The following is a 25,863-nucleotide window of genomic DNA, read 5'->3' on the forward strand; positions in this document are numbered from 1 at the left end:
TAACAAACATATATATATATATATATATATATATATATATATATATATATATATATAGTTACATAGGATACAATGTGGAAGTGGAAGCGATGCAGGCTTCCATCGGAAGCCTCCGATCACAGTGGCGGCGGGGAGATTATGAATGACTTTTGTCCCCTGCAGCCAATCCCCCCTGCTAGCTGCAGCAGCGCGATTGCGGGCATCTGCCCACACGATCACCTGCAAAACCCCCAAGCTGCAGGGACGTGACTAGCGCGTCCCTGCGGCTCTAGCACCTGCCACTGCGGACGTGAAGCTCACGTTCGCGCGGCTGAATTGGTTACTGACACAGCAACAATTCTCCCACAGTGTGATGTCAGGAACCTGGTGCTGACACCACACTGTAGGAGGGGTTTCACCACAATATCAGTAATACAGAGCTAATGATCCGTTTGAGAAAAGGAAAAGATTTCTCATGGGAAAGGGGGTACCAGCTACTGATTGGGATAAAGTGCAATCCTTGTTTACGGTTTCTCTTTAAATGCAACAGAGTAACCAAGCAGCTTGGGGTGACCCAAACCACTAAGAATGTATAGGGGGGTAAAAAAGACTGAAAAGCCCTCCTACTAATAAGCAATGCTTGGTGAAATTTGCCTTCTTAAAACAGAAGGAGATTTGCAATAATTCAGCTATAAGTGAACATTTGTGGTTACCCACAATGCACCACTAATGAATATGCAAATTATGCCTTTTCGCGAACACTGCTATTCCAGTGCAGGGGACTTGGGCACAGCAGAATTACGGCTTTAGCGGCGCACAGGGAGTAACTCCGGCGCCGTTAGAAGACGGAGCTGAAGTTACTTTTAAAACACTATAATTCGGCCTATAGCAATTGCCGGAAGCTGAATTATTTCATTCCCCATTATCCATGGCGGCCTGGCGGGAGAATAGTTTTTAACATGGCCGGGAACTTGTGCAGCAGCAGGATCAGCCATATACCGAATGTATCCTGCACCCAAGTCTCCGGCGCCGATTCCGTATGCCCCTTTTCGCCTCTGTAAGCCAAGCAAGCATCCAGAACCGCTGGTGTATAGCAAGCCTATAGCTTTAAATATTACACAGCCACACCAACCCCACATGTAGACCGCCTGTTTTGGACTTTTAGCCCTCATCAGTACATGGCAGGGATTGATATGGCATCAAATGCAGTAACTGCCTAAAATTACACAACAGCAACCAGAGATTTATTTTCATGGAATACTTAAAGGAATAAAAAGGGGTTGATTCACAAAGCTTTTCTCTTTCACCTTACTTATTTTTCTTTTGAATATTGATGCGAGTGGCCTTCCTTTCCAAGATGCAATTACACTCAAATAGAGAAGCTGCTTAGGTGTAACCTTATTGTAGTACTCCCTGTAACAGATATAACCCCCTACAGCTGCTTATGCTACCAAAATGTCTTTATTTTTGTTGTATAAATCATTCAGACATACAAAAGGACCCCTATAAAAACTTACCCTTAAAAACACGCAGTAAAAATTATGATTTTTGTATTTTATATTGCATCAATACTAGCTCAAGTATCTGCCAAGTGTGGATCACCCGACATAAAGCCCATGCAAATCCACTCGGCTAATTAGCATCAGGGGATTCTTTGTGCCCCCCCCTTCCCCGCGCACACCAAGGCCTCACTCACATCACAATCCTGCAAGTTGCAACTGCATATATTTCTATCTTATGGCCAAAATAAGGTAATACAAAGATGCATACTGTTACTGCTGTCAGAACTTCTCATGATGGTCCCTCCCAATGCTAATGCACTATGTCCTTTAGTAGCCACATGACACAGTCCAACAAGCTCGTTAATCCAGGGTGGCATTTCAAATACTTTGTGCAGAGTTTTGCAGGTTTATGTTTGTGTGGGAAAACGATATTAGCAGTTTCGCTCATCACTGCTCACAATTACCTTTTCCACTGTCTTTATCTGATGGATATAACTTCTTAAGGTGGCCACTAACGGTCCAATTTCTAGCGAAAAATCGTTCGAGCGATCAGAAATTCTGATCGGACGAAAAATCGTTCACTACACCATCAACTAACCGATCATTGCTTCCTATCTATCACGACCACCAAGAAAATCCAAATTTTCGTTCGACGAAAATTCATTCTGGCGACATTTTTTTCACTCGTTCATAATCGATTGTGTCCACCAATGGAGATTATTTACAACCAATCCGATCAGAATTTCAGATTGCTCAAACGATTTTTCACTACAAATTGGACCATTAGTGGCCAGCTTTAGGCTACACAAAGGACAGGCAGACTAGTCTGTGTTACACTGAACTCTGCTCAGGCACCAACGAGAACAGAACCTTTTATTTTATCACTATGACACAGCAAGAACAGGAACACACATAAAAGTAACACTGCCATCTAGTGGCCATGCAGTATACTAGTCATACTGTAGTTGTTGCATATACAATACATTCCTTGTATGCTAACACCCCCCACTCAACAACTACTATCTATGTCAGTCCCATTTCTGATCTGAGTTCCTCAAATCTATTTTTAGTTACAATCCAGTCTCTTTCACATGGTTCATCAACTCGTCTACAAAGAAGAGACATGGCAGCTGCAATGTCTGGACGTGTAGCGGTTGCAATGTAGAAAAGTGCCCCCACTGCTTGTCTGTAATGTTCATTAGATGTGAGAGGATCATCTTCTCCTTCTAACTTTGGATAGGCTGTATCCATAGGTGTACTTGTTCCTTTGGCCTGTTTACCTTGAGGTAGCTCTGAAAGAGTCCTTGTCTGGAGATCATTGAGTGATGTCATCTCCTCATCAGCAGCTTTATTCCACATTTTGCTTCTCATGCATTGACAGCTCCTGCATGTCTTTCCTGCTCTTGTTCTGCTTGATCTTCTGATTGAAGGCGTCTCTGTTTCAGTTTTCTGATTTTTCCGTAATAATTTCTATTTCTGTGTCATTTTCTTTATTTTCTTGAGTGACAGATGTTGATTCTTCCTCAGTTTGGATAGTTTGAGTCGGCTGTTCAAACTTTACACACACAGAACTTTCATCAATAATCACACTTCTGCTGACTGTTATCTTATTTGTGTCTTGATGTAAAATTCTGTATCCTTTTTGTGATTCACTGTACCCCACAAGTATTCCTTCTTCTGCACACGCATCCCATTTTGTACGTTTTTCTTTTGGAATGTGTACATAGGCTTTGCTTCCAAAAAATTTGATATGTCTTAAATCTGGTTTCTTTTTGTTCCACAGTTCATATGGAGTTTTTGTTGTTGCTTTTCCTAACAAACAATTTTGAAGGTAACATGCCGTCATGATAGCTTCTCCCCAGTATGTGGTTGGCATATCAGCATCAAAGAGCATGCTCCTCCCACTCTCGCACAGCGTGCGGTTCATTCTCTCTGCAACTCCATTTTGCTCTGGGTTATATGGAACAGTCGTCTGGAACAAGATTCCATGTTTCCTCAGAATGGCTTGCGTTTTACCACTTGTATATTCTGAGCCATTATCTGTTCGTAGTACTTTGGGCATCCTGCCAAATGTAATACTTAGTTGAGCGAGATACTCTTCTAATTTCCCTGGCACTTCTTCCTTATTGTGAAGTAGAAATACTGTAGTGTATCTGGAGTATTCATCAATGAAAGTCAGGAAGTACTTTTTCTCTCCTGGAGTTAAAATTTTCATTGGACCACAAAGATCTGAATGAATCAAGTCCAGAGTTTTCTGAGCTTTGCTGCTGGTCTGCTTGGGAAAACAATAACAATAACAATAATATTTGTATAGCGCTTTTCTCCCTGGGGACTCAAAGCGCTGTGACCCTGCATTATGCAGTCTCAAAGGCTAGGGAAAAGAGGTGAGTTTTTAGCCTTTTTTTAAAGCTGTCCAGAGAGGGAGCCTCTCGTACTGATTGTGGACGTGAGTTCCATAGAGTAGGAGCTGCATAGGAAAAGGCCCGAGCACCAAATGTTAAGTGTATCCTGGGAATAACCAGCTTCATCTTGTTGGCAGAGCGGAGGGTGCGTGGAGGGGCATAAAGTTCCAATAGATCCGCTATGTATTTGGGTCCCATGTGGTGTAGAGCCTTGAATGTCAGTAGGGAGATCTTAAAATTAATTCTCCATTTTATTGGCAACCAGTGAAGAGTTTGCAGTACTGGGGTGATGTGTGAGCTGCGGGGGGCATTGGCTAGGAGTCTGGCTGCAGCATTCTGTACTAGCTGTAAGGGGCGCAGAGCCTTATCTGTAGATCCGATGAACAGGGCGTTGCAGTAGTCTAGGCGGGAGGATACAAATGCGTGAACCAGGACAGGTAGGTCTTCAGCTGGGATAAGGTGTTTGATTTTCGCTATATTTCTTAGATGGAAGAAGGAAGACTTGACGACAGCTGATATCTGCTGTTTGAGTTTTAGATTTCCATCCAGGATCACCCCAAGGTTTCACACAGAGTCTTTATACTGTACAGTATCTCCCCTAATTGCTAGTTTGAGGTGCTGAGCGTTTTGAACTTTATCCATTATGTGTGGACCACCTACCACCAACACCTCTGTTTCGTCAGAGTTCAGCCTCAGCCAGCTGGTGTTCATCCAATTTTGTAAATCCACTAGACACGCATTTATGGATGCTGATGGGTCTTGGGTGCCAGGCTTGAAGGACAGATACAGTTGTGTGTCATCTGCATAACAATGGTATCCTAGGCCATAGTTCTGGATTATTTTGCCCAGTGGGAGCATGTAGACTGCAAAGAGTAATGGTGATAGTACAGAACCCTGTGGAACTCCATAGGGAAGTGGCACTGGATTAGAGTAGTGTGTGCCCAGACATACTTGCTGTGTCCTGCCAGATAGGAAGGTCTGAAACCAGCTAAGAACAGTACCCCTTAGGCCACAGTAATTCTTCAGTCGCTGGATTAGTATTTCATGATCCACAGTATCAAATGCTGCAGACAAGTCAAGAAGAATCAAAATTGAGCAATCACCCTTGTCCCTTGCAGTAAGTAGATCATTCATTACTCGGACTAATGCCGTTTCAGTGCTGTGCCTTAAAGGAAAAATGACAAGGAAAAGGTTTCCTTGTCATTTTTCCTTTAATACAGCTGGTGCAGATCAGCGTTTGATCACATGGATTGATCTGAATACCACTTGCATAGGTATACTCACCTATTTTCTTTATTGTATCAGGACTTCTGTGCCCGAGGCGTCTGTGCCACGTGTGGATGCAGTCTGAATGCTTAGCTTCTTTGGCTGTTTTAACCATTTCACTGCAGTTCAGCCTATATAGTTCATCTGTGATTTTAGCCTTTGCAAGTAAGCAATCCCCTTTTGTGATAACACAACTGTCACCCTGAAATGTGACTACATTGCCTTGGTCAGTGAGCTTCTTTACTGACAAAAGATTGCTGTCAAGGTCTGGCACATACAGAACATTTCTCATATGGCTCTTTCTAGTGACATGTGGAGAGATAGGACAGTATAGAAAGCCATCTCCTATTCCCACTGAATACGTGAATTGTCCATTAGCTGTAGTTATCCTTTCTGTTTTGCTTTCACCAAGCTGAGTGAAGAAATGTCTGTCATTTGTTATGTGACTAGTGGCACCTGAGTCCATCATGCTTGCAATGAGGTGACACCATTTTTGGATCCAAATGCAAACTCCTTTGTTTCTGTGACATTCTTAGCTTGTTGCAATCCACTCTGTTTTTGCATTCTAGCTTTCCAGATTCTACAATCTTCCTTTAGGTGTCCTGGTTTTTTGCACACAAAGCATTCCCGTTTTTCTAGCTGCACATTACTTTTGTACTTTACCTTTAAAGCAGTCTCTGAACATACACCTGCATGACTCATACTTTCTGCTTTACGCTTGTATTCATCCACAAGCTTGCCTTTTACATATTCCAGTGTTAGTTCATCATCTGGACGTGCATCTAGTGCTGTGACAAGTGCCTCATAACTTTCAGGAAGTCCACTTAACAATAATGCTGCCACATGGAAGTCCTTTATATCTTCACCAATCCCTCTCAGTCTCTCCACCTTTTCTAAGGTCTGTCTTATATAGTCCTGCATTTCCTGGTCTTTCCGTAGCTTGGTCTGATAAAGCCTTCTGATGAAATACAGTTTATTGCTGAGATTGACTCTCTCATGCACTTTCTGTAGTCCTTCCCACATTTCTTTAGCAGTCTTACAGTTAAAAATATGTATGATTTGATCATCATCTATGCATAGAGAGATTGTGCTCTGAGCTTTCTGATCTCTGTCTAACCACTCCTCTGTGGCCTGTTCAGGTCTGGGTTCATCTATACATTTCCACGTACCTTCTCTTATAAGCAGCATTTTCATCTTGAATTTCCAGGACTGGTAGTTCTGATTTGATAGATTTGCAATGGAGAACTTTGCTGAGGGGATGCTGGCAGCCATTTCTGCTGTTTGTCTTTCTGGTGCTGTCTCCTGCAATTGCTGTAGCTTGTTATATCCTGGGCTTCTGCAGCATGTGCTGGATTTCTGTAGCATGACCTGGGCCCATAACCTGATGGATATAACTTCTTAGGCTACACAAAGGACAGGCAGACTAGTCTGTGTTACACTGAACTCTGCTCAGGAACCAAGGAGCACAGAACCTTTCATTTTATCACTATGACACAGCAAGAACAGGAACACACATAAAAGTAACACTGCCATCTAGTGGCCATGCAGTATACTAGTCATACAGTAGTTGTTGCATATACAATACATTCCTTGTATGCTAACATTATCCCCATTAATAGTACCCATACTCAAACTCTTTAACAACCCCCCTGTTTAATACCTTATTACCTATATTCGCGAATGTTTAATATTTTTAAGTTTATATAGTTTATAATTAATGATTGTATAATTACACATGGGTTATGAGCTAATTTTCTCTGTTTACAGCTATTACTCCATTGTTGTTGTCTAATAAAGTGGGACCAAACCTGCGAAATGCGTTGCATTGTCCCCTGGAGTATGTGATTACATTTGTTCTATTTGACAAACACATTGGCAATTTTTGTGTCTGCTTGGAGGAGGTAAGTCCACCACTCCCTCCTCGTGTTTTAAACTTTTTAGATATTTTTATCCTTTTGGTGCCTCTGTAGTCATACTACGCTGGTGATTCTATCGTTGGACGTTAAGTGGCAGAGACGGGTGCATGTACGTCTCCCATGGTAGCAAGGCAGCAGTGCTGTAATACTCTACGGCACAAATACCTTGCTCCCCATTGCTTGGAATTGTTTAAGATACTGTACAAGAGCCTTGCTAAACTTATGCTCGTAATGCTCCGACATTGCTCAGGAGAAGCCGGCAATTGAATTTGCTGGTGGTACATTTTAAGTAATGTGAGGTGATAAAAAGTTTGCACATTATGAGCTTCTTATCACCTCATTGTATATAGCTCAAAAGGCCATATCCTTTTCTAGGTGAGGAGTAGCTCACTGCATGCAAATTATGCCTATTGCACAGGAGTTGACCTTCACCATGCAAAATACTGATAACTGGGGAAAAGGTAGGTAAAAGTTGTAAGTGACAAATGCAAATAAACATACAGTATGATAGTCGTATGTTAACACTTCTGCTTTACATTATCCGGCACTGGAGGATTCTTTCACATTTCCTGACAAAATATAAAACGAATACAAATAACAAAACTGCAGACTTACTTGAACATTTGAATACATCAAGTCCTCCAACTGTTTTACAAATTTCTACTGCGATGTTAGACCTGAAACATTGCATAATAAAAAAAAAATATATATATATATAGAAAATTACCTTAACTATTCATTTAATTTAAAATTGTCGATATGCAGTTTCCTACTAAGCAAACTTCCTGTTGCCTACAATTTCAAGCTTCCTATAATCCCTAGTGGTGTTAGCGGCAAATACCCTTAAGCAGTCCTATGTACACAATCTGTGTGGTGAGTGGGACCAAAAATGCCTCATTTAATCATTTATATTTTGACAGCCCTCAACAAGGCAGAGGTCCAAATCCAATTTACTTTTTCTCCTAAGTTTTCTCCTAGGACTTTTCAACAGTACCAAAAAGTAGGTGAAAAGTCAGGATTATTCTAAATATTTCTCACTTGTTGGTGCCTTCAAATTAGTATTTATAATATTTAACCTCTTGAGGACTGCAGGGCTAAACCCCCCCCCTAGTGACCAGGCCATTTTTAGTAAAATTGGCCACTGCAGCTTTAAGGCGAAGCTGCAGGGCCGCACAACACAGCACACAAGTGACCCCCCCCCCCTTTTCTCCCCACCAACAGAGCTCTCTGTTGGTGGGGTCTGATCACTCCCCCCATGTTTATATTTTTTTACAAATATTATTGTTAGTGCTTTTCTTTAAAAAAAAACTTTATTTAATTAAAGTCCCTCCCTCCCCACAGCCAGCCAATTATGGCGATCGGCTGTCATAGGCTGCTGCCTATGAGAGCCGATCGCTCTCTTGTCCCCCAGGGGGACAGCCATGTCACACGGCTGTCCCCAGTGCAGCGCTGCACCATGTAAATAGACGGCGATCACGTCGTCTAACAGTCTCCCGAGCGGTAATAACCGCTCAGAGACTGAAGGCGGGGCGGAGCTCTGCCCCCCAAGCAGGAGATGCGCGCGCATCCTGAGCGCACTCTCCTGCAAAACAGAGCCCCAGGACTTTACGCCAATTGGTGCTAGGATTTCCTGGGGCTGTCAATGTGGCCACGCCCATCGGGGTGGCGCGGTCGGAAAGTGGTTAAAGGATGTGAAAATATCACCCAGGAGAAAATTGAGGAGAAAAAAAGTTAATTGCATATGAGCCTTTAGTGTATTGGATGGGGCCCAAAGAGTCATAAGATCCTGCTGCATCATGGGAAAATTAGGTCATGTGGATTTTCAGAAATTGGTAGCACAGAAACTGGTAGAAAGTGGTAACACGTAGCAAAGTTATAGCAGTATCCTCATTTAACTTTACAAGTACAATAGTACTCCAGGGCCAATGTGAAATTAGTTATCTCTTAGGGCTCAAACCCACTAGAGTAATTTTGTGAGTGTTTAGGGAGAGATTCAAACCGCCAGCCATTTCCCTAAATGCTCAGCTAATGTTGCTAATGTTAATGGATGGGCCAAATTCCACTGGAGCGATTGTGATTAGCAAATCACAAAATGCAGGACATGCAGCATTTTTCGCGTTTAGCATTAGCGATTAGCGTTAGCCTTTCTGCAACGTAAAGTATATATAAACGCTGGCGTAATCGCTCATCAATACCTGCACAGAGCGATTGACTGCACACTGTAAGCAAATTAAAATTAATTGAAAGCACCAATCAGAATAAAAAAAGCTAATCGCTACACAATTGCTAGCAAAACACTTACACTTTTTAAAATCGCTACCTAAATCGCCAGAAAACGCTCATGAAATCGCTTACAAAATGCTCATACAGAATGCTAGCAAATGCGATTAGCGATAGCGATTTGTAGTGGGTTCCAGGCCTTATGCTGGGAATACACGGCTTGATTTTGGTGCTCGATTCCGCGCCCAATCGCTGTTTGCGCTCAATTCTGTTGGCAATTCTCCTATCTTTTGCTCGTTTTTCTTATCTTTTTCCATTGTCTCCCGTTCAGAATCGAGCGCGGAAATGATTGGGCGGAAGATCGGATATCTCGGAAATTATCAATCGAGCCATCTAAACGGCTTTAAACCGACCCGTGTATTCCCAGCATTAGGAGATCATTTTCATATTCTCCCAAAATTATTTTTAGTATTTTCTTGATTGCTGGTTGTTTGTTTAAAAGGCATTTTATGCCAATGTGGGTAAATTGCACCTAGAGGGTCCAAGGTGTTTTTTTGCTGCATCCAGTTTACCACGCAAAAGAATGACCCAGGGATCTCCTTTATGTTGTTCTAGTTAATGTGTCCACCTTGGGTACTCGTGCAAGTTTTGAATTGCACTGATCAATCAGCTACTTACATTTATTGTGTTTGTTGCTATGGTATACCTGCTGCTCACCAGAGCAAGGAACCAAATAGTGCTGCTCAAGTAAGGTGGCTCCGTTGTTTTTTTATTGCTATTTATTTGTTTACTGGATCTGTGGGTACTTTCACAGTTTACAGCAGGACCACAGCAAACACAGAAGCCTTGGCACAGACCAGGGGATTCCCATACAGCTGCTGATATATGCTGTTGATATCTCTATTTTAAGTTCTCACTATCTATTGGGCTGCTTCACAAAGCTATTCTGTTGAAATAACTTACCTTACTTATTAACTCACAATTTAGCTTTCCTTAAATTACTTAACTTATAATTTATCTCTCCTTATCCAATTTATCTCAAGATGTATCTCTCCTTAACTGATCTAACTCATGATTTGTCTCTCCTCATCTATTTTTCTCATGAAATATGTCTCCTTATTTGTTTATCTCATGCATTAGCTCTCATTACAGGTAAGGTGGCCATTAGAGATGGCCCGAACGGTTCGCCGGCATACAGTTCCCGGCCAACTTCCGGTGGTTCGCGTTCGCCATCTAAGGCGAACTTTTCCGGAAGGTCGGTTCGCCCCCATAGTGCACCATTAAGGTCAACTTTGACCCTCTACATCACAGTCAGCAGGCACATTGTAGCCAACCAGGCTACACTCCCTCCTGGAGCCACTCCCCCCTTATAAAAGGCAGACAGCACTGGGACAGCTGCATCAGACTCTCTCATAGGGAAAGATTAGTTAGGCTCTTGTAGGCTTGTTAGCTTGCTCCTTGCTGATTCTTATTGCTAAAATAGCACCCCACAACAGCTCTTTTGAAAGCTAATCTTGTTCTTGTGATCTATTTTTTTTTCTGTGTGTCCCACTGACACTTGTGTTTTTGTTGCATAGACAGCCTTGCTAATTCATACTGTGTGTGTGCCACTGCCAGCCAGGCCCAGCACATTCAGTGTGACAGGTGCACATTGTAATACCGAGTACTGCATATACCTACCTGTTGTGTTCAGTGAACCCACCTCATCACTGCATATACCTACCTGTTGTGTTCAGTGAACCCACCTCACCACTGCATATACCTACCTTTTGTGTTGAGTGCACCCACCCCATCACTGCATATATCTACCTGTTGTGTTCAGTGCACCCACCTACCTACGTGAGTGCATGCAGTGTGATATACACACCTACCTATGTGAGTGCATGCAGTGTGATATACCACTCCATGCATACCTGTTAACTGCACCTGTGTGGCTGCACATTGTATTAGTCAAGTCAGTACATACCTTTCACTTCATCCCCCCCAATATGGACAAAACAAAAGGCAGAGGCAGGCCACCTGGCAGGTCTGTTCGAGGTTGCGTTGTCGTGATTTCGTGCAGCCCTCGACCAAAGTACAGTGTTTAGAAGAAGGCACGTGCCATCAACCCCCAATATTGTCAGAACGTAGTTGACTACTTATCAGAGAACACCTCATCCTTCTCAGCTTCCGCATGGAAGCGTGACATATCTTCCTCCTCCTGCTCTGATTCTGGCACCCCACTTAACACTGAGTCGGCCGCCACCACCAAAGTGCCATCACCCCACGGCTCATCAGTGTGGAAATTTTTGTGTGTGTCTGCCTCAGATGAGAGCAATGCCATCTATACTCACTGCCACTGAAAATTGAGCCTTGGAAAGACCAAGACCCGTGTAGGGACAACTACCTTACGAAGGCACATGATTACAAAGCACAAACTGCAATGGGATGACCACCTGAGGAAAAGCAGCACACAAAAGCAAAGCCACACACCGCAGTGGAAGATACCAGGCCGCAATTTTTTCTCAAAAAGGCGATACCTAAACTGTACCGTGATGTTGAAAGGCAAGTGGTGACATCTCTGGCACACAGTGTTGGGTCAAGGGTCCATCTGACCACGGATGCCTGGTCTGCAAAGCATGCTCAGGCCTGCCCCAAGACTAAGTCGGTCCCCACACAGCATCTCTGCCTGCAGGCCGCTTGCCTTCTCCGCCACCACCAACAGCACCCAGGACTTCAGGCGGATTCCTGAATCCGCTGCTAGCAGCGGCCGCTATACTAACTTTTTGGTGCGTGTGCATGCCTGCCTAATTTTTCTCTCTGCACTGCAGCTGCAACAACAAAACAAAAGGCATGTACATGTGCCCATTCCTCTTCACGATCATTAGCTTGCCGTGGTGAAGGGGCTTGCGTATCACAATGAAGCAATGACTGCAGGCTATATGAGTGTCTCGGGGGTGGCACACCAAAGATAATAAGGTCATTGTTTCATTGTGGACAGACCAAATTTGAACAGCTGGACAGTCACTGTTCTATCATTTAGCTACCACAGCTCGGCGACCATATAGGCTTGAAAACCGCCATGGCCTGCACTCTCGCCATGGTGCGCACCAGTCCATCACAGCCGTCACTATGCAAACAGCTGTTTGCGGTGCGTTACACAGTGAGTTTGGTGTGTCAGTGTGAAGCAGTACTCTAATTACACTCCCTGATTGATGCATACACATGCAAGATGTTTTAAAGCACTTTAGGCCTGCAATTTAGCATTCTATGTGATTTCTGCCCTTAAAACGCTGCTTTGCGTCAAATCCAGATTTTTCCCTGGGACTTTTGGCGTTTATCCCACTCCGCCATGCCCCCCTCCAGGTGTTAGAATCCTTTGAAACATATTTTCCATCACTTTTGTGGCCAGCATAATTTTTTCTAGTTTTCAAAGTTCGCCTCCCCATTGAAGTCTATTGTGGTTCGCGAAAGTTTGCGTGAACTGAACTTTCGCAGAAGTTCGCAAACCAAAAATCGGAGGTTCGGGCCATCTCTAGTGGCCATACATCTAGCGATGATGGGCAGATTCGATCAAGAGACAAATCTCTTTGATCTGATGTGATTAGAGATAGATCTGCCGGCTGCCCATACACCGCAGGCCGATTCCCAACTGATTCCAGGATCACTTCTGCCCCCTTGTCTATAAATGTATCTCCTGCACTCTGCGTCCGCGCTGCACACTGGTGAGCAGGCAAATTCTTTGTGGTTTCTGAATGGCTTTTGGAGCCACTAGCAGCTGTGCTGCAATGCTTTGCATTCCGCAGGTCACAAGCAGCCTGGTGTGGACGTAACAATAATAATGTGAAGTTGTGTATAAGTAAGACACAGGAGGCACTGCGCTATAGATGGGGTGTTTTATGAGCGACACGTTTCAGGGAGATGACCCACCTTTCATCGGGCAAAACATACAATTGTAGTTACAGAATGATTTAAATACAATGAAGTTAGTTAATTTAAGTGAAGTAATACAAGTTTAACCAATTCCTGATAAGTTATGCAAATAAAAGGTTCTTTAATCCCAATTTAGCCGGTTGCCAGCTTTTATGCAAATATTAATGGTCCCAAACTTCTAGTGGGTCTTAAAAAGACACAACAGAAGTCTAAAAGTGATTGTTGATAAAAAAAAATCATATTATTTAAATATAAAATGAGTGCGACGATAAAGGCGCACTGTTAGGTATGACCTAAAAGTTGCACTAAGTGGTCGGATTATATCCTGGTGGGAGTATTTAAATATGTTGCTCCAATAGAGATTTGAAAAATGTGCATATATAAAAATGTCCACTAGATGGTGGTGGTGCTTTGTTAACAATCTTCACTATAATGGCCATTACCATGAGCAAAATGGGAAGTTATTAATAACAATTTGAAAAGTATAAAAGGGATATAATAAAATAATATATAAAGGGGGGGGGGGGGGCATTTCTTTTAACCATTTAGTGCACTTTTGCAGCAGACACACTTCCTACTTCTACAAGTTAGCGGAAATTGATTTTTATAGTTTTTTTCACAAAGTGTCATTTCCCGCTAACTTGTGACAAAAAATAAAATCTTCTATGAACTCACCTTACTCCTAACATAATACCTTTGGGTGTCTTCTTTCTAAAATGGGGTCATTTGTGGGGTTCCTATACTGCCCTGCAATTTTGGTGGCCCTAAACCGTGAGGAGTAGTCTTGAAAACAAATGTCTCAAAATGACCCTTGAAATCCTAAAGGTGCTCATTGGAATTTGGGCCCCTTAGCGCAGTTAGGGTGCAAAAAAGTGCCACACATGTGGTATTGCCGTACTCAGGAGAAGTAGTATAATGTGTTTTGTGGTGTATTTTTACACATACCCATGCTGGGTGGAAGAAATATCTCTGTAAATGAACAATTGTGTGTAAAAAAAATCAAAAGATTGTCATTTACAGAGCTATTTCCCCCACCCAGCATGGGTATGTGTAAAAATACACTACAAAACACATTATATTACTTCTCCAGAGTGTGGCGATACCACATGTGTGGCACTTTTTTGCACCCTAACTGCGCTAAGGGGCCCAAAGTCCAATGAGTACCTTTAGGATTTCAAGGGTCATTTTGAGACATTTGTTTTCAAGACTACTCCTCACGGTTTAGGGCCCCTAAAATTGCAGGGCAGTATAGGAACCCCACAAATGACACCATTTTAGAAAGAAGACACCCCAAGGTATTCCGTTAGGAGTACGGTGAGTTCATAGACGATTTTATTTTTTGTCACAAGTTAGCGGAAATTGATTTTTATAGTTTTTTTTTCACAAAGTGTCATTTTCCGCTAACTTGTGACAAAAAACAAAATCTTCTATGAACTCGCCCTACTCCTAACAGAATACCTTGGGGTGACTTCTTTCTAAAATGTGGTTATTTGTGGGTTCCTATACTGCCCTGGCATTTTAGGGGCCCTAAACTGTGAGGAGTAGTCTTGAAAAAAAATGTCTCAAAATGACCCTTGAAATCCTAAAGGTACTCATTGGACTTTGGGCCCCTTAGTGCAGTTAGGGTGCAAAAAAGTGCCACACATATGGTATCGTCGCACTCTGGAGAAGTAGTATAATGTGTTTTGTGGTGTATTTTTACACATACCCATGCTGGGTGGGAGAAATATCTCTGTAAATGACAATCTTTTGATTTTTTTTACACACAATTGTCCATTTGCAGAGATATTTCTCCCATCCAGCATGGGTATGTGTAAAAATACACCCCAAAACACATTATACTACTTCTCCTGAGTATGTCAATACCACATATGTGGCACTTTTTTGCTGCCTAGCTGTGCTAAGGGGCCCAAAGTCCAATGAGCACCTTTAGGCTTTACAGTAGTGCTTACAATTTAGCACCCCCCAAAATGCCAGGACAGTAAACACAGCCCACAAATGACCACATTTTGGAAAGTAGACACTTCAAGGTATTCAGAGATGGCCATGGTGAGTCTGTGGCAGATTTCATTTTTTTGTCACAAGTTAGCAGAAATGGAAACTTTTTTTTTTATGTCACAAAGTGTAATTTTCCGCTAACTTGTGACAAAAAATAAAATCTTCTATGAACTCACCGTGCCTCTCAGTGAATACTTTGGGATGTCTTCTTTCCAAAATGGGGTTATTTGGGGGGTATCTATACTATCCTGGAATTTTAGCACCTCATGAAACATGACAGGTGGTCAGAAAAGTCAGAGATGCTTCCAAATAGGAAAATTCACTTTTTGCACCATAGTTTGTAAATGCTATAACTTTTACCTAAACCAATAAATATACACTGAATAGTTTTTTTTTTTTATCAAAGACATGTAGCACAATGAATCAGGCCAAAATGTATACAGAAATTTTACTTTATTTGAAAAATATCAGCACAGAAAGTAAAAAAAAATCATTTTTTTGACAAACTTCATGCCTCTTTTGATGAATATAATAAAAAGTAAAACTCGCAGCAGCAATCAAATAGCACCAAAAGAAAGCTGTATTTGTTACAAGAAAAGGAGGTAAAATTCATTTAGGTGGTAGGTTGTATGACCGAGCAATAAACTGTGAAAGCTGCAGTGGTCTGAATGGAAAAAAAGTGCCTGGTCCTTAAGGGGTAGAAAGACTGTGGTCCTCAAGTGGTTAAGGCCAATTTTACACTTGGCCCTTGCATTTGAGGTGTGATGCTCCACCTCATCGCATTGCACTGCAATGCAAAAACTACATTCATATGACCCTGCGGCAGAGGGCACCTGGTCATATGCATAGTGCCGCCCCAACCCCACAGGCACCCTTGCCGTCATTTGCCGCATAACATACTCCCTGCTGGACAAGAAGTACGTCTCTGGGATTCACTGGTATCTCCATTGTCTTTCTGTCATTCCACATATGTGCCCTGCACCACCGGCAACATATTTAATATCCTGGCGTCGCCCATCGACTTACATTATTTCCAACGCCGATGCGTCGACACTTTAACGACGTTTGTAAGTTGGGGAATCCCTGTATTTTGGATATAAGATGCAGTGATTTTTTTCATCCCCACTTTTAGAGAAGAGAAAGTGCTTCCTATAGTTTGAAAAATACAATATACTGTACCATGGCAAGAGATTTTGTAACAATTACCATGTGATTAGCCCCGAATACAGTTCCCACCCCAAATAAACTATGATTTTAATTGTTTTTAACTCCAATGATCAGGTTCACAATAAAGAATTTTCAAATTAAGCGCAGCGGTATTTGACTATCTGGCTATAATTAATATAATTAATGGGGTTGTCTTTCTTTTTGTTGTCATTGCAGGCCATTAGCCCATATGTGGGCATCACAATTGGGCACTTTTTCATTTTTCCTATTACCATTTTAAAGATCTGATTTAAAATAGCTTGATAAAGGATGCGTTTGGGAACCAAAATGGACTAGTGTCATCACTATCAGCTACCGGAATAGTGTCATGTGCTATGCTGCAATTTTTTTAATTGACCATTGAAACACTTGTGTATGTGAAGTACCTTGTTTCATAAAGATTTTTTGCAAAATACAATGGACAACTACATTTTTCTGGGCCTATGTGCAGGGCTTATAAGAGTTGCAACACAAGATATCCACTTAGGTTTTGACATGATACATTATTAAACAGGTAAGGTTTGTAAGTTATCACTTTTATTGATGCATAGTGTTTGATTTTGCAACAATGAGTACAATTACGAATAACATTTGGAATTATATTTAATGTAAACAATGCAAATTAAAAGATTATATCAAAGCATAATTACCTGGTAAAAAGACTCTTGCCCACATTGGTGAGGTAAGAACCAGCATTTCCACTCCTTAGTGATATGAAGGCCTCACAAGGTACTCCTGGCAGTTTGATGCAGTAGAAAATGTCTCCATATTTCTTGTCTGCGTATTCACATATTTCTTTTTGGGAATTTAGCTCAAAGCCACATTCTGTGTGAACTTCTCGGCTATCATTAAGAAATGTTCCTGTATATTTTATATATCTGTACCCAATATTTCTGTTTTTCCAAAGCGCAGCAATCCCTTCACTCGGATGCATTAGAAGAATGGATATTTGTACTGGTCCTTCCCAAAATAATGTGAAGTAAACATTGTAGGATCCATTGTTGAAGTCCTCAATTCTACCAGAAGCTGCAGCTCCAAGATTTGGAGAAAAGATCCGAGCTCGTAAGAAATCTCCACCATAAGTCTTCCTTTTCCCCAAATAATTAAACATCTCCATTTGAAGAATCAAGGTGTCTCCAACACAGAATTTAGGTTTATAATTAAAAATTATCGATGTGCTATGGACTGCGCTAGTACTTTCATTGAAATTGGCGGCCTCCACATGAGGCATTGTGCCATTTATAAATGTCATTATCTCAGTGGTTTCTTCAGTGATTGTCTTGGGCTGCCTTGTCATAGTCACATACCCAGCATGTTTCCAGGACGACAACACATAATTTTTAATTTCAACAAAGTCAAGAACTGGAAGCTGATGAGAAATAGTCAGAATTTCGGCAGTTAAAACTGTTCTCTGTTCATACAACACAAGCTATGCGCAAGGTCTAAAAAAAGACCTACCTGGATAGATTTTTTATAAATGATGTAACTAAACATAACTGTGAAGGCCAAAATGACCATAAAACCTTTTTTAGTTGGATTCAGCATGTTACTGGTGCCCCCTGAAACGAAAGGTAGGTAAAGTAAATTGCGGTTATTGCTTATATTATCTGTAGTATAATGGCAGGAAGCAACCAAAAACAGTCTACCCAATTTTAAGGCAACCTTTTTTCCTCATTCCACTTTAAACCCTACTGCATTGCTTTGGTGTATCTGGTAGTGTAGATCATGTTAGATAATAACTTTGGAAAGATAAATGTTGAATTACTTTTCTTATTTCACTATGTGAACATTGCTAAAATTCCACCTAGTGATCAAGAGGTAGGAACAATTTTGGGCCAGATGAATGTGATGGATGAGAGATTTGCAGTTCCTTGGCCACCATAGCAAGCAAACAAATAGGAGCTGCAGTTATGTTTTCAGACATATTTAAAGTGAACCCAAAGTGAAAAAAAAAACTGATGAGATAAACAATTATATTTATCTTCATACTCCTAAAGCCCCATCTACACCATACAATTTTTTGTGCAATTCGTTTCAATTCGATTCATTGATTTGATTCAATTCAATCTGACATGTCCGATCGGGTTTCGATTCGATTCAATTCGATTCATTGATTAGATTCAATTCAACCCGACATGTCTGATCGGGATTCGATTCGATTAAATTCGATTCATTGATTAGATTAGATTCAATTCGACATGTCCGATCGTGATTCGATTCAAATGAATCAAATCCCGATCAGACACGTCAGATTGAATCAAATTGAATTAATGAGTTAAATCGAATCGCACAAAGAATTGTATGGTGTAAATGGGGCTTAAAAATCACTTTTTAAAGTACCTAGGATTTTCTTTTATATGTAAACATTTGCAAAGTAGGTTTAATGTTTCACTGTCTCTAATCAGTGTCAGCCTATGAAGTGTCCCAGAGTTAGAAAAAGATCAATAGTTCATGTATGCCCTTAGAAGTTGTATTCTGCCAAGAAAACTTTTATGGCTGTAATTAGAGATGGCTCGAACCTCCGATTTTTGGTTCGTGAACCTCAAACTTGAACTTCCGAAAAAGTTTGCAAACCTGCAAACTTTTCGAACCACAATAGCCTTTAATGGGCAGGCAAACTTGAAAAACTACAAACACTGTTTCTGGCCAAAAAAAGTGATGGAAAAGATGTTTCAAGGGGTCTAACACCTGGAGGGGGGCATGGTGGAGTGGGATACACGCCAAAAGTCCCGGGGAAAATTATGGATTTGACGCACAGCAGGGTTATAATCCCTAAAAGGCAGGAATCACATTGCATTGCTAAATTGGAGGCCTAAAGTGCTTGAAAACATCTTGCGTGTGGATCAGCAGTTAGTGTAAGTAGTGTACTGCTTCACACTGACAGACCAAACTCACTGTGTAATGCACCGCAAACAGCTGTTTGTGTAGTGATGGCCGTGCTGGTGCGCACGATGGCGATAGTGCATGTGATGGCGGTTTTCAAGCCCATATGGTCGGGCTGAGGTAGCTCAATGACAGAACAACAGTGACTGTCCAACTGATCGAATTTGGTCTGTCCACAATGAAGCAACGACCTTATTATCTTGGGTGTGCCCCCCCCCCCCACACACACACTCATACACTCATATAGGTAATTGCTTCATTGTGATACGCAAGTCCCTTTACCGCAGCAAGGTAACGATCATGAAGGGGAATTGACACATGTACATGCCTTTTGTATTGTTGTTGCAGCCGCAGTGCAGCCAGAAAAATGAGGCATGTACATGCACCAGAAAAATAATAATAATTATGTGTGGTAGCAGCCGCTGGTAGCAGCAGCGGCCATAACAATTCAGGAATTCACCTGGAGTCCTGGACCCTGTTGGTGGTGGCAGAGAAGGCAGTCAAGCGGCCTGCAGGCAGAGATGCTGTGTGGGGACTGACTTAGTCTTGGGGCAGGCAGTCACACGGCGTGCAGGCAGAGATGCTGTGTGTGGGGACTGACTTAGTCTTCGAGCAGGCAGTAGTCCTCCAGGATCCATGCCTCATTCATTTTGATAAAGGTGAAGTACTGAACACTTTTTTGACCTGACTGCTGGTGGTATAATACAATGTGCAGTTACACAGGTGCAGTGAAAAGGTATGCACTGACTGCTGCTATAATACAACTGTGCAGTCACACAGGTGCAGGGAGAAGGTATGCAGTGACTGCTGCTATAATATAGTTGTGCAGTCACACTGGTGCAGGGAAAAGGTATGCAGTGACTGCTGCTATAATACAATTGTGCAGACACACAGGTGCATGGAAAAGGTATGCACTGACTGCTGCTATAATACAATTGTGCAGTCACACTGGTGCAGGGAAAAGGTATGCAGTGACTGCTGCTATGATACAATTGTGCAGTCACACAGGTGCAGGAAAAAGGTATGCAGTGACTGGTGGTGGTATTGTATAATACAAAGTGCAGTCACACAGAGGCAGTAAAAGCTATGCACAGAATGTGCTTGGCATGGCACAGTACAGCAATTAGCAAGGAGAACATTAGAAGAACATTAGCTCTTAAAAGAGCTGTTTCATCAACAAATATCAGTAAGGATCAAGCTAACAGACCTCCTAACTATCGCTTTACCCATCTCTCCAATGTTTCTCCCTTTTCTCGCTAATACGGCAGCACACAGAGTGAGAACATGGCCGATGCTGCTGCCTTTTATAAGGGGGGGGGGGCTCCAGGAGGGAGTGCAGCCTGATTGGCTGCCATGTGTCTGCTGACTGTGATGTAGCGGGTCAAAGTTTAGCCCAATGATGTAGTATAGGGGGCAGGTCGAACTCGCTAAGTGTTTGCGGTTCTCCGCAAACTCGAACCAGCTAAGTTTGCACAAACAAGTTCACCGGCGAACGGTTCGGGCCATCTCTTGCTGTAATTTGCTTATCTGTGATGTATACTATATTCCTAACAAGGTACCGACAAGACAGAAGCTGTCACTTCCATGCCTAAATATTAACTCTTTCAGGCAGCATAGTAAAACAAGTGAAACAGCCTGGCTTTTAATATGTTTTGTACTGTACATACACATGTTTATCTCATCATGTCTCACATCGCCTTGGGAACACTTTAAGAACCCTAGATATAAAGCATGGATTGAAAATGTATTTACTTTTTCCACTTCTCTCCAGTGGAACCTTCGAAAATCTCCAATATGTTTCATAGTGTATAGATTCAATATTCTAATATAATATACCCTAGCAAAGAAAAGGGTTTAATGGACTGTGCTTATATGTACCTGTCATATATGCCTTTAGAGGGTAGTGTGTTAACAACATATATATATTATCTTTACTGAGCATAATGTAAGGACTCAAATTGCTTATTTTTTAATCATTTATAAATTATTTAGTCAGTGTTTGCCCATTAAAAACATTTTCATCAATCTGATTTACATTCTAAAATGTATCACTGGTGATGACATGTTTACTGCTGGCAGGTGCATGTTTGTTTAAAGTATGTTCGCCAGGCAGCAGAAATAACAACTGCCACCGCGATACTTCACTAGCGGCCGCTACTAGTTACTATGTTAATTAACATAGTAGTGGCCACTAGTGAAGTATCTCGGTTGCGACACTTCACAGGACCACCTGCATTTAAAGTTGCGCGCGTTGCTATGTAAGCAATGCACGTAACTAAGCATGGCACGCTCCTTACATAGCAACATGCGCTGCTATGTAAGCCGTGCGTATTGACCGCCCCTTTCTTTTGAACAAGCGCTCCCTCACATTAAGCTGTGCTGCTTTAGCAGTGCAACTTAATGAAACAAGCCCAATGTGTAAAATTATCACCTAAGAGAAAACTTAGGAGAAAAACTGAATTGCATTTCGGTCTTGGTGTCCCAGAATGCTCTGGGAGGAGAACTTTGCATAATAAACAGCCTAAGCTAAGCATCACTGGGAGGATGGGGTTACGTACCAATATACAAAATATATAGAAATAGTAAGTATTTCTGTTACTGAAATCTTTAAGGTAGGTTTACAATTGTGTGTGCCATTGCGGGTGAAGGGGTTGGGGAAGCACCATTACCTACCTATGGGATGCTGTTCATCTGGCCATCTTCTTCACCCAACCATCAGCTTCTGCTGGCATTTTTAATTCCCAGTAGGGTTGCACACACACGCTCCTAATGATTCCCAAGGCAGCACTGATTGGTGCAAGGGAACATATGCTCCCTGAGCCAGTCTGTGTCATTTGTTTTTGTAAAGGATCACTGTTACAGCCAGTAACAGTGATCATTCTTAGGCAAGGATCACACTTGCATCGCAGGAAACAGCAGCGGTTTTACATTGGCGAATTTGCTTATGGAATGGATGTTTTAACATGCATGTTACTCATCATAGACCTCCCATACTTGCTAGCAGTCTAAGGGCTGGAACCCACAAAAGCGGTTTTGTGAGCATTTCTGGAGCAATTCAAAACGCTAGCATTTTGCCAAAACGCTCAGCTAATGTTAATGGATGGGGCAACTTCCACTGGAGCGTTTGCGATTCCTCAAATCGCAAACGCAGGACATGCAGCATTTTGGGAACGGTGGCGCTTCAATGTAACGTATATAAACGCTGGCTTAATCGCTCATTAAAACCTGCATGGAGCGATTTTGCTAGCGTTTTAACCCTACAACACACTGTCACAAAATTTAAATTAATTGAAAGGACCAATCAGATTTTATAATGCTAATCGCTAATTGCTACACAACTGCTGGCAAATTGATACACTTTGTAAAATCGCTTCCTAAAACGCTCATGAAACTGCTGACAAACTGCTAATACAAAATGCTAGCGCTTGCGATTAGCGACAGCATTTTGCAGTGGGTTCCAGGCCTAATGTAGGCACAGACCAAAGCTCCCATAGGTCCTTGTGTACATGCAAAAGATTTTGTGCACATGCAGACTTATGCCCACTCGCACCCAATGACTCTCAAGGCAGCACTAATTGATGCAAGGTGTTATGAACACTGCTGCACCCTGCTTCACCTGCTGATGTTACCATTAGTCGCCAGCAGGTGGCTCTACTGTCTTTACAATTTATCTGCAGTTCCCAGTTTTCAACGCAAGATAGAGTTTCTCAGTTTGGACACCTGTCTCTGATCAGCAGGTGTTCCCTTCCAGTTAATCACCTGGACTTCCTATTTAATACTGTCAAACCCCTTGTAATATTGCCAGAATTTCAGTCAGCTTGGCTTCTGTTGCTAGTTCACTCCTCTGTAGTCTGCTCTGTACTTGATTATCCCGATCTGTTTGTGTATGACTTTGGCTTGCTTCTTTATCCTGCTCCTGTTATCTGATCCTGTACTGTGATTGGTAACAGTAAAAAAGGGCGCAGGAGGCTAGTGGACAAATCGGGCGCCGCCATTCACTCCCATAATAAATATCGTTTAATGGGCGCCCGATAGGAAAAAAGGGCGCCGGAGAAAAATAACGTTTTAAAAGCGGCGCCCGGAGACTTAATGTTTTATTACTGCTTCTCATGATTACACATTATTTAATGATTTATACATTTTTAATATTATTTTTAAACGAAAAACAGTACAATATTTTTTTCAAACATTATTTTTAAACGAAAACAGTACAATTTTTAATTTTTTTTTTTTTTACATTATTTTTAAACGAAAAAAACCGCACAATATGTTTTTGAAACTTTATTAATGCTTATCACAGGGGGGTCTTAGGTTTAGGCACCAACAGGGGGGTCTTAGGTTTAGGCACCAACAGGGGGGTCTTAGGTTTAGGCACCAACAGGGGGGTCTTAAGTTTAGGCACCAACAGGGGGGTCTTAGGTTTAGGCACCAACAGGGGGGTCTTAGGTTTAAGGAACCAACAGGGGGTCTTAGGTTTAGGCACCAACAGGGGGGTCTTAGGTTTAGGCACCAACAGGAGGTCTTAGGTTTAGGCACCAACAGGGGGTCTTAGGGTTAGGCACCAACAGGGGGGCTCTTAGGTTTAGGCATCAACAGGGGGGTCTAGGGGTTAGAGGTAGGTACAGGGAGGGTTACTTAGTAATTTTTTTTTTAAACGTTATTATACGTTTCACTATTTAAACGAAAGATTAACGTTTTTACAACTGCCGATTTAATGCACATTATTTAATGATTTATAACTTTATAAAACATTAATTTTAAACGAAATACAGTACAATACATTTTTAAACGTTATCCATGCTTATCGTTTAAAACCTCGCGCCCTTTTTTCCCAGCGCCCCTTTTTAACGTACGCACTGTGATTACCTGAGTATTGGAAAATTATATTATCACCTAATTCATAAAAATAACCTTCAGCACATTCATAAGCAAAATAATCACTCAAAGTTGATCCTCCTGATTAACCTCATTACCTTCATTTCAATTGTACTTTTCTTACCTTAATTATATTATAGTTTTTATGTTTGGGAGCTTTAAAAAGTAACATAGATAAGGTGAAAACAGAGGAAGGCCTGGAACCCACTACTAGTCGCAAATCGCTATTGCAATCGCTAGTGTTTTTAATTAGGGTTTTGTAAGTGATTTCAGGAGCGTTATACGGCGATTTTGATAGCGATTTTAAAAAGTGTAAGATTTTTGCCAGCGATTGTGATTGCAATTAGCAATTTAGCAATTTTAATTCTGATTGGTTGTTTCAAATTAATATTTTTTTTTTTTACAGTTTGCAGTAATTTAAAATCATACACAAATCGCTATGTGTAGTGAGTCATGAGCGAATTGCCAGTGCTTTGAATACTTTACATTGAAGCGCAAGCGCTCCTAAAATGCTGCATGTTCTGCGATTGCGATTTTGCTAATCGCAATTGCTACTGTGGAATTGGTTACATTTATTTACATTGGCAGAGCATTTAGGAAACGGGCTTGCAATTTAAAGCGATACCTGAGGCCATCTTTCACAGTGCGACGTTAAAGTCACACGTTAACGACAAAGGGGCATTAAGTTGCGTTGCAACTTTTTTGAGGCATTGCGTTGTAATGTTCATTGCGGCTTTAACGTCGCATCAAATCACAACGTCCTACTGTGAAAGAGGCCAAAGGCCCCATTCACACTTAGAAGTGCAAAATGCCGGCAATTTTTGCTGGCATTTTGCGGGGGAAAAAACGCTGAAAAATCACTGGACAGTGCAGCGATTTCTCCTCGATTGCGTTTATGTATCTCAATGAGATGGTGCACACCGGTGGTTTGAGGATTATAGCAAACCGCAAACGTGCCTCCTGTTGCACGTTTGCGGTTTGCAGAAGCATTTCGTCCTCAATGTAAAGTATAGGAAAAACGCAAACTGCTCTGAAAAACGCTACTTCAGGCGTTTTTGTTACAGAAGCTGCTCAGTAACAGCTTTTACTGTAATTTGTGTAATCTGCTACACAAAAATGCAGCCAAAACTGCTAGGTATGTTTAGAAATCCGCTCTAAACATGCCTAGAATCGCTCTGAAATCAGCTCCCAAAACCGCTAGCATTTTGCAGCTCTGCTAGCGGTTTTGGTGTGCACTGGGCCTCAATGCAGTTTGGTCTCTTGTCAGTCAGAGAATCTGTGTGAGTGAGGAAGTTTTTTCAAAGCCTGGCATAGAATTCCTTCTAGTCAGGGCCAGATTTATACTCTTTACCGCCCTAGGCCACTGTCACCAACCGCCCCCCTTCAGAATAAGTAGTGAGATGACCCCTTCCCTCTAGTATAGGTAGCCTGATGACCCCCCCCCCCCCCCCCCCTCCCCAGTATAGATAGCCAGATGACTCCACCCTCCTTTCCCTCCAGTATAGGTAACCAGATGACCCCTTCTCCCTTCCCTCTAGTATACTGTACGTTGCCAAATGACTCCTCCCCCTTTCCCTCCAGTATAGGTAGCCAGATAACTCCCTTAATCCCTCCTCCCCTCCCTTTTCAGTATAGATAGCCAGCTCGCCTTTACACTGCAAAAGCCATCTGTGTCACTCATTTCTCCGCTTGTCTCCATTGCAG

The 25,863-nt window shown here is 41.9% G+C and overlaps 1 protein-coding gene across 1 annotated transcript in view; it reads right to left on the bottom strand.

Moving 5' to 3' along the window:
- The window catches only part of LOC137541664 (NXPE family member 2-like), a 59,009-nt gene that overhangs the window by 11,625 nt on the left and 21,521 nt on the right, over window positions 1–25,863 (bottom strand). The window contains exons 2-3 of the mRNA XM_068263067.1: window positions 17,052–17,770; window positions 7,681–7,742 (exon numbers count right to left, since the gene is read on the bottom strand). Of these exons, the coding sequence (XP_068119168.1) occupies window positions 7,681–7,742; window positions 17,052–17,698 (709 nt within the window). The 5' untranslated portion in view covers window positions 17,699–17,770. The remainder of the gene's footprint in view (window positions 1–7,680; window positions 7,743–17,051; window positions 17,771–25,863) is intronic.

The sequence above is a fragment of the Hyperolius riggenbachi genome, chromosome 12 (assembly GCF_040937935.1).
Source record: "Hyperolius riggenbachi isolate aHypRig1 chromosome 12, aHypRig1.pri, whole genome shotgun sequence".
NCBI classification, from domain to species: domain Eukaryota; kingdom Metazoa; phylum Chordata; class Amphibia; order Anura; family Hyperoliidae; genus Hyperolius; species Hyperolius riggenbachi.